At 35.3% G+C, this 10,273-nt stretch overlaps 2 protein-coding genes across 2 annotated transcripts; both read left to right on the forward strand.

Moving 5' to 3' along the window:
* Positions 1–5,046: 5,046 nt before the first annotated feature.
* Positions 5,047–5,980, forward strand: LOC101900544 (cuticle protein 16.5). Its single transcript, XM_005181388.4, has 2 exons — positions 5,047–5,170; positions 5,279–5,980. Exons 1-2 carry the CDS (start codon positions 5,168–5,170, stop codon positions 5,837–5,839), a joined length of 564 nt encoding a protein of 187 aa, XP_005181445.1. The 5' UTR covers positions 5,047–5,167; the 3' UTR covers positions 5,840–5,980.
* A 3,281-nt stretch (positions 5,981–9,261) lies between these two features.
* LOC101901578 (uncharacterized) lies at positions 9,262–10,047 on the forward strand. Its single transcript, XM_005181394.4, has 2 exons — positions 9,262–9,439; positions 9,513–10,047. Exons 1-2 carry the CDS (start codon positions 9,437–9,439, stop codon positions 9,951–9,953), a joined length of 444 nt encoding a protein of 147 aa, XP_005181451.1. The 5' UTR covers positions 9,262–9,436; the 3' UTR covers positions 9,954–10,047.
* Positions 10,048–10,273: the final 226 nt, after the last annotated feature.

The following is a 10,273-nucleotide window of genomic DNA, read 5'->3' on the forward strand; positions in this document are numbered from 1 at the left end:
CGTTCCAAATGGTGGTGGGTATTCAAAATTCGGCCTGGCCGAACTTACTGCTTTTTAACTTGTTACTCATTGCAAAATATTATTTTTTTACTAAAATTTAGTACTTTTCGTATACTTTTAGTACGAATAAAAAGAAGCCCTGTCTTGTCTAACGCCTGCGCATCATTACTGATCCTCGTGCGAAATTTCAAAATTCTAGCTTCAGTCGTTTTGTCTGGCCGTTGATTCTCGATCAATCATTCAGTCAGTTATTTCACAACTCGATCTAAATGTGGTAGAACTATTACTATGTGTAAAGTTTAGATAAGAGTGAATTTTCCTTCGAGAGTTATTGTGCGGACCAACCAGCATGACGAAGGGGCATGGCTTAATCGAACTTCGAATCCATCTGAAACGGGTTTCATCTAAAGAAACATGGACAGAACCATTATTTCCCATAGTATTCATAGAGCTGATGGAATCTAGAGAAGACAATCTCTGCTCAAGGAGTATAAATCCTGCCAAACACCAGCATCCTATTAAATCTATATTTACAGGTACATCACTGATCGAGATTGGTTTGGAATACTGAAAACCCTATTTCTTGCTAAATAAGCCACAACTACAAAATCGTTTTGCCAGCATACACTTTTATACCCACCTAATATCAGCTAACTTCGACGATCTTTTACTTTCTAAATGTTATTAAAATTTATTTTCAGTATAAATAAAATCTAGCCACTTAAATTAATTAAAAAACTTTATAACTTAATATCCCCATGCATTTCAACTAATCTTTGCTCCCATTTCTAGCTGCAGAGGTTAAGTTCCGCTCACATGACAAAAAAAAAACATAATCACGCTTATAAGCACATTTTATATGCCCCGAGATATGTTTATGTGGCATAATTGTAATTAACAAAAAAAAAATCTATGAAAATATTAATATGAACAAATTAACTGATGCTCTCACCCCACACATGTTAGCCGTCAATATTTAGTGGATAATTAAGTCATTTATAATTATGCAGTCCTCTTTGAGTGTCATATTCGCTAAAGTCATAAATCAAAATTTGAAGAAATAAAACAAAACAAAAAAATTGACAAAAGGCGTGCATCTTTGTTGGCTTTGAATATATTTTTTTTTTGCATAGATAATCATTTGTTCAATGAAATAAGTTGATACACTTAAAGAAATTTTTAAAAATTAGTTATTGCATTTGAATATTTTTTGTTTGGTTTTTCAGAAAATTGATCGTCTGACAGCGGAGGAAAACAAAATTTTCAAACTACAGAAATAAATCCGTGAACTAGTAAGTGCAACACTAAATGCGTTCAAAAAATTAGATTTAATGTATGGAAAAACGAGACCACCTATAATAATGCAGAAGAATCTCCATAATGCCATGTGGCTACAGAGGATATGGCCAAAACGCGTCCGATTGAAATAACGGTTTTAGACCCAATGTCTCTTCGGACCAAATTTGTTTCAGGACATTTGGTGTCGATCTAGATTTGTCCATCCATCTGTCTGTCTGATGGCTGCTATTGTGCGCACGATAGCTCTCGAAGTCAGTAACCGTCTTGATCTAAACTTAGTATATAGTAATATCTTTGTCAAACTTTAAACGAGCTCGGAGATGAGCAATATCGTCCCACTCCTTCTGGTATCTCCGCAACCAAAATTTCACAGAAAATAATTTACGGTATAAAACAAGAAAATATCATTCAGTTTTGGTTAAACTTTGCAAATCCTATTATTTTTTATGTCATTGCTAGGACGGGTGCGAAAATTGACAATATCGGCCCACTCCATCATGCAACTCCCTTTGTGCGGTCAACATTTTGAATTTGGTAAAAAAAACGATTAAAAAGGCAGCTAAGTTCGACCGGGCCGAACGTTTAATACCCTCCACCATTTGGAAGAAACTTAAAAATCATCAAAATACCGAATATCGGGATGTGCCGTCATATGGGGTATACGATATCGTGGACATATTCGACCTCTTCGATGACAGGGATAAATCGAATTTTACGCTGATCAAGAATATAGTTACTTTGTTGGGTCTAAAATTATTATTTCGATGAGTTACACACGGAATGATGAACTTAATATACCATCCATACTATGTATGGTGGAGGGTATGAAAACTTGCAGCAGTGCTAATCAGTTCCGGCCTGATGTTTTAAAAGTATCTAAAACACCCACAAAAAACCCAATACCAGTATGAAAACGGACATGTATTCTGGTGAATAAAGTGCACGTCGCATTTATATCCGATTAAGATGATATTTTGCAAACAATATTTGTTTGGCCCAAGAACGAACTCTATTGAAATAGGTGATAATCGGATCCCATATATATCCTCAACCGAATTCGGGTGATTGTGCTCCAAATGACCAATATCTATCCAAAAGTCCTGGGTTTTGGTTCATCCGATCTAATTCTGTTTAGAAGCAAGTACATTAAATTTGGATAAAATCGGTTCATATATAGCTAAAGCTCTCATATATATGTTTCATCCGATTTGGTCAACAACAATGCTTGGTACCAGATATATTATAGAGCTCGGCCTTTGCCAAATTTCATCATGCACATCTAAGAATTGGATATTACTCGCATATATATCCTTAATCCGATTTCAGGTTAATTTTGAAAATAATGGCTAATATCAGCCCAAATGGACTGAATTTTGGGATGTACGGTTTCATTCTGTGGAACTCGCCTACAATATATATTTTTATACCATACAACACTATGTGTTGGGGGTATTATAAGTTTGATTGGGCCAAAAATTATGTAACACCTTCAAATATTGGTTTCCCACATAGGAAAATACAAATGGATCTTGCTATCCCGCAGAGCTGAGTCGATCTAGCTATGTATGTCCGTCCGTCCGTTTTTCCATGATTCTCATCTCTCTCTGATTCTTACGAAATTTAGAATGGTGGTGGGGATAGGGCCAGAATAGAAGCCTTTTGATTTTGGATATAATAGCATAATATTTAGGGGTTGAAATGGACCAAAAACTGAAACTGAAAATTTCCTGATTTTGCAGTTGCTCCACAGGTCGCAATTATGGACCCATCGAAGCGGAAATTTGACGGTCATCATGTTTTATTTAGTGGTTGAAATAGATCATAACATTTGTTTAAATAAAAATTACATTTTCCATTAAACCCCAAATATTTTAATTACCGGCGAAATAACAATTAGACGAAAAGGTCAATTCTGAGCGTTATGTAGATGCCGAGAGTAAATATATCGGACATATATAGCGAAATATATACAATGTGTATATACAAAGCAAGGGGATGTTAGCTAGAATGCTTATATCTCAAGAATGGTTGTACCGATTTTGACAAATGTCGTCAATTCAGAATGCCATCTTGGCACTAAAGTATAAAATCTAAAAAAAAATCGCTTTAAAAGATGTTAATAAGGATGTTAGTATGGATTGTTAATATTTTGTGACATTTTTTTATTTTTTCATATTTATTATCGCAATCGGTTTTTTCAATTTGACTTAAAATATTCTGTCTATTTTGTAATATTTTTTCACCTTACAACACAAGTTGGGATTATTATATGCAGATTACAAATATCGTCTGATCCTCGTAAGGGTTCAGTTAGGCTCAGAAGGACTGGGACAATTGTTTTTAAAATTGATCGCAATATATTAAGGTGTTGAAATAGACCAACAACTTGTTGTTGTTGATTTTGCAGCCGGTATTAAAGTCACAAATAGAAACCAAAGGACACGAAATCTCGCATAAAATGATCCTAAATACTCAAAAGAACTTCTGGCTTTTTATGCTGATTTCGTTTACGAATATAGCAAAATATCGTAGACAAGCAAATCATATAGATGAGTCCAAATTTGGAGATACAGGGGGCCTCTTTCATTTGGAGATGATCACAAAATATTTAGGGGTTCAAATGAACCAAAAACAAAGAAACTTGCCTGATCACACAATTGAAACCAATCGACCCGGAATTTTCCATGAAAATAGAGTTAAGGATAGGGATGAAATCTATAATTTTTTATGACCACTGGATTACATTTAGCTGTAAAATGGACCACAACAACTTACAGCACGAAGGAGTGCCTAAATATTTGGCAAATGTCTCTGATTAAAAGGCTAAGGGTAATATCTGGGCATTGCTCTATGCCATAATTTCAAAAGCGAAATCTTCCAAAATGGATTTTAATATATTGTAGTATTGTAGGGTATCACATGGTCGGCCTCGCATGACTATAGCTCTTGTTTACTTGTTCTAAATATAATCCTGTTATGTTATTTTGTAGAAAAGATTTAAATGTCTCCGTCAAATTTAGTGAAAATGCTTCCACTATATTAGTTCCGTCTGAAACCAAATTATAATTGCACTAAAGCCAAATATTGGTAGGTGGTTTGATCTACTTCAAATAAACGGGAGCTCTACTAAGAAAGCATGGTGGTTTAGGGTATCATATAGTCGGCCACGCAAGACTTTTGAATATTCCTTACTGGTTTTTAAATGCTAATATAAAATTGGTTTACCTAATAAAAATAAACTGTAGCAGTTTAATTTTCCTCAGTGTAGCTAACAGACTTAATCACAACATAACGTATTTGCGTGTGACAAATGTCTTTCAGAAGTCAATAGAATCTTTCAAATACTTTTGAAAAAATAGCAGTAAATTATTTATATTTTTAGAATTTTGTGTTTTCCACTAAATATTGTTTAAGGCAAAACAAATAATATTGAATTAATGTTGGTCATTTTTTTCATATCTACATTTTGCGTTGTTTTCTCAATCTTTTCTTTTGATTTTTGCTGCATGCTGGTTTTGCTGGCTGTGATTTTTTTTTTATTCATATACTTCGCCTCTCCTTAGCGCCGGTGTCGTTGTTGTTGTTGCTGTTGATGCCATGGAAACTTTGTAAGAAGCAAATGAATAAAAAAGCCAAAAAAAAAAAAAAATATATAAAACATAAACTTGTTTAACCCTGTCTTACAACAACAACAACAACAGAGAACCGACGTCTGAACTTGCGTGCGGTAGGTCTGCTGATAGCTGGACCCTGCGAAAAAAATAGTTTTTGGCTATAAATTGGCAAGTGCGATTGCCGAAGAGCATCAGTTCCTTCGCTCACTTCACAAAGATCAGTGGTCTTGCATTCACATCAAAAATCTTTCAAAATGGTTAGTATAACATAAGCGATACCCTTTTGGGTTTTGCCTTTTCGGATTAAATTTAATGCAGTTGAAACAAAAAATCGTAATTGAATACTTTTCATTCTTTTTTTGTAGAAATTTTTCGTAGCTGCTTCTTTTGCTCTTTTGGCTTTGGCCTCCGCCGATGTTAGCCATTTGGCCAACAACTATTTGCCTCCTGTGCAACAGAGCTACTCTGCCTCTTCACCATCCAACGAATACTTGCCTCCTGTGCAGAGCACCTACTCTGCCCCTACCGCCAGTTATTCTGCTCCAGCTGTCCAGACCACTTACTCTGCTCCCGCTGTTCAATCCTTCTCCAGCTATTCCGCCCCAGCCCCAGCTGTTCATGAACACTACTCTGCTCCAGCCAGTGAATACTTGCCACCTGTTCAAAGCTCTTACTCTGCTCCATCTGTCAGCTACTCCGCCCCAGCTGTCCAGGCCACCTACTCTGCCCCAGCTGTCCAGACCACCTACTCTGCCCCAGCTGTCCAATCCACCTACTCTGCTCCAGCTGTCCAAACCACCTACTCTGCTCCTGCCGCCACATACCACCAACAATCGTTCTCCGCTGGCTCTGGTAGCTACTCATCCGCTGGTGCTGATGTTGGTACTCAATATGCTGCCAACGGTGGTTATGTCTACAAGAAGTAAATCACATGTGAGCTTTGAAGGGCTGTGATTTGCGTTTCAGCTTGTTATAGTATTTTTCTCACTCAGTTGTATAGTTTCATTTATGCGTAATTGTTATATCCATTTTAATGTTAAAATTAAATCAATTCAATATTTTTTTTAAATAAAAACTTTTTTATACGATATTAAAAAGGAATGAAGACTAATTTTAATAGACACAGCTTCGTCGCATTTCCGATTACACTGTGCAACACAACAACACATAATTACATGGAAAATCCAGCAGATTATCAGAGTAGAACTAAAAAAGCAGTAAAGTTCGGCCGGTTCTAACATTTAGAACTCTCCACCATTTTGAAGGAACTTGAAAAATTTACAAAACAAATCCGTCGAAAAATACCACTCAAAGGAAACCCGTTATACAGGGGCTTAATGGAGACTTGATGCTTAATAAGGCTTTAGTACCCGTTATGAACTACAACCGTCACAGGTTGTAGTACCCATTACGAGCTTCAAGTACGAAATTTGAAACAATTCCGGTTAATAATGGCTTCAAAACCATCTAACTACCGAATATCGGGGGTACCGTTGTATGGGAGCTGTACGAAGACGTGGACCTGCAAACGCAATGTTTATACCCTACACCATAGTATGGAGGGTATTTGTAACTCCTAGAAATATACATTTTTGACTCCTCAAAGTATATGTATTTTTCATCAGCATAAAATTCTATGTCGACTTAGCGATGTCCGTGCGTCTACCAGTCTGTGGAAATCACTCTAGCTTCCGAACAAAATGAAGTAGGTTGAAAAAATTTTACTTAAATGTAAAATGTACAAAGTCTGCAGAACTTTTGATATTGAAAATGCGCAATGTAGGTCCACATTTTGGTATAGCCCCCTTATAATGGTAACTCCTGATATTCGGTATTTTGATGATTTTAGCGACATTATTCACCTGAATTGTTTCAAATTTGGTATTTGAAGTTCGTAATGGGCACTACAATCTATGGCAGAAAATTGTCTGTGCAGGTCCATGCCTTGGTATAGCCCCAATAAAATGATACTTCCGTATATTCGGTATTTTGATGATTTTAGCGACATTATTCATCGATTTTTTTCAAGTTTTGCATTTGAATACTGTAATGGCTTATGACAAAAGTTGCCTTTGCAGGTCCACGTCGTCGTATAGACCCTAATATAATTAGAATTTTTAACGGATTTAATTCTTTGAAAATTGCCAAATTCGGTGGAAGGTATTCAATGTTCGGCCCGGTTGAATTTACAGCTTTTTTACTTGTTATAATTTAAGCCACATTTTCTATCGTATTTGTATATATATATCGGTATTTGTATTTCAAATCAACCGTGTCAAAACATTGTCCATATTGGTTTAAGATTTCCAAAAAGCCGGTACCCACCGATATTCAATATATTGATGATCTTACCCACATTTACCAGCTCCCATATATATCTTTTTCCGATTTCAGGTTTTTTTTTGCACCCAAATGGATTGAATTTTGGCACTTCCGAAGAAATTCTGAAAAAAACAAGTGCTTTAAATCGTGAAAATCGGTTAAGAAATAGCTATATCTGCCATGTACGAGTGTATGTTTCATCCGATTGGGTGCTATATAGATCCCATATATGTATATGTTTTATCCGATTTGGGGTTAAAAGTCCCTCACAACAGTAATATACATTCCACAACAATGATATTTTGTACCAGATATCAGATACAACTCTGAAATGAGTCAAGATCGGTTCAGATTTGGATATAGCTAGCATATATATCCTCAACTGATTTCGGGTTAATTTTGCACCAAATACCCAAAATCAGTTCAAATGAACTGAATTTTGGTACATCCGACCCAATTCAGTCCTATATATATGTCTCATCTGATTTGGTTTTTAAGTCCTTCATATTCGTAATATGCATTCGACAAAAATAATATTTGGTCCCCGGAAATACCTCTGTCAAGCTTTATTACGATTAGATCTGATTTGTATATAGCTGTCATATATATCTTCAACCGATTTCGGATTAATTGTGCTCCAAATGACCAATATCAGTCGTAATGATCTGAAGTTTGGTACATCCGGCCGAAAGCAAGTACATCAAATTTTGAAAAAATCGGTTCAAATGTAACTATATCTCCCATATATATGTTTCATCCGATTTGGTGTTTAATTCGTAATATGCATCCGACAACAATGATATTTGGTACCAGATATCTTATAGAGAATTTTATCGAGAACAACTAAGATATTGATGTAGCTCCCATATTTATCCTTAATCCGATTTAAGGTCTATTCTGCAAAAAGTGGCTAGCATCAATCCCGAAATACACTCCATTATATTTTTATACCACAAGGTGGTCAGGGTATTATGTCTTTGTGCATTTGTTTGTAACAGGCAAAAGGAAACGAGATAGACCCATAGTTCCTTTTGATGATCTGCATAGAATCACATTCTGAGTCGATTTATGCATGTCCGTCCGTCTATCCATGTACTTTTGTAAACAAAGTGCAGTTCGCATTTATTGCCCTATCCAGATTAAATTTTGCACAAATAATTTGTTTGGCCCAAGGATGAACCCTATTGAAATTGGAGATAATAGGTCAAAATTTAGATATAGCTCCCATATATATCTTCGTCCGATTGGCTTTTATTGAGCACCAAACGTGTAATATCAGTCCGAATAGTATGAAATTTTGCACGTACGAACAGATTGGACCTGAAAATAAGTATGCCAAATTTTATCGAAATCGGTTCAGATATAGCTATAGCTCCCCTATATATTGTTCATCCGATTTGTTATTTTTGTCCTCCGCAGCCGTAATATGAACCCTGTAACAACAATATTTGGGGAAATATATCAAATACAGCTCAAAAATACATTTGCTAAATTTTATCGAGATCGGTTCAGATTTTGATATAGCTCCCATATATATTTTTATCCGATTTCAAATTAATTGTGCACCAAATGGGCAATACAAGTCCGAATTGAAAAGATGCAAATGCTTCGGCATATTTAGTCCTTTAAATAATAATATAATCATAGCATGTATGATTAAATTCTCCCATAAAAACTTTTAATTGTTATGTGGAGCTCTACTAAATTAGCAAAGTGGTGTAGGGTATCATAAAGACTTTAAGACTTTCTTTACATATTTTTGTTCTGATTTTATTTATTTTTATTTATTTATAATTTTAGCCTAACCTCCATATATCTTCTGCATTATTCTTAAATATACTTGTCAACTTAATTACGTGAGAGTTTTAATTTTAATTGCTATGTTATTTCATAGGTTCTACTCAGCAGCAGGCAATTGATTCATACAAATTTCAAAATTAATTTTATTACTATTTTTATGTGTTTAGATGCCTAGGAATACAAAAACAAAACTGGTTTAGCCTCATTTACAGCAATGGCAAAAAAAAACCAAAGAACAAACGTCGGCAATTGAATTGCGTTCATTATTCTGAGGATTGATACCCTGTAATACCATAGTTTTTTGCTATAAATTGGCAAGCGGGATTTACGCAGAGCATCAGTTCCTTGTTTCATTTCAAAACGATCTGTGCTCAAGCATTTGAAAACTAATTCTATTTAAAATGGTAAAAAATATTTTAAATTTAAATTTTTATAAATTTCTACTTATGTTTTTTGTTGTTGTTTTTACTCCTGTAGAAACTATTCGTAGCTGCTATTTTTGGCCTTTTGGCTTTTGCCTCTGGCGATGTTAGCCATTTGTTGAATACGTATTTGCCACCATTCCAGCAAAAATACCCGGCTCCATCGAATCAATACTTGCCTCCCGTTCATAACACCTATTCTGGTCCAGCACTGCAATCATTCTCATCTTATTCTGTTCGCCAACCTGAAAATATTTACTCTGCTCCAGCCGTGCAATCATTCTCATCCTATTCTGCCCCGACGGTGCGTCGACATCAGCAATATTTTTCTGCTCCTTCTGTTGAATATTTACCTCCAGTCCACACAAGTTACTTGGCCCCTGCTACTTTCCATCAACAATCATTTTCCACTGGTTCTGGAAGTTATTCCTCAGTTGGCGCTGACATTGGTACTCAATACGCTGCCAACGGTGGTTATGTCTACAGGAAGAAGTAAATATTTGTCATTAGTTGTCCTTAATGTTTGCGAACATTCCTACAATTATCGTCAAAGTAATTAGAAGTCATGTAATGTTTGCAGAAAATGATTAAGACAATAAATTAAATTTTTCTAATGTGCATCTAAAATTTATCCCTTCGTTGATAGCATTTTCATTTAGCTGGGTTTCGCAATAAACAAGAAAACTAAAACCCCATACTAAATTTATTCTAGAAACCTTTAAATTTTTTTCTCTTTTGGAATTTATGGGAAATGACTTAACTGTAAAAAAACCAGTAAAGAAAGTCCTAAAGACGGGCGGGGTCGACTTTCCCTAC

The sequence above is a fragment of the Musca domestica genome, unplaced genomic scaffold (genome assembly GCF_030504385.1).
Source record: "Musca domestica strain aabys unplaced genomic scaffold, Musca_domestica.polishedcontigs.V.1.1 14, whole genome shotgun sequence".
Taxonomy (NCBI): Eukaryota; Metazoa; Arthropoda; class Insecta; order Diptera; family Muscidae; genus Musca; species Musca domestica.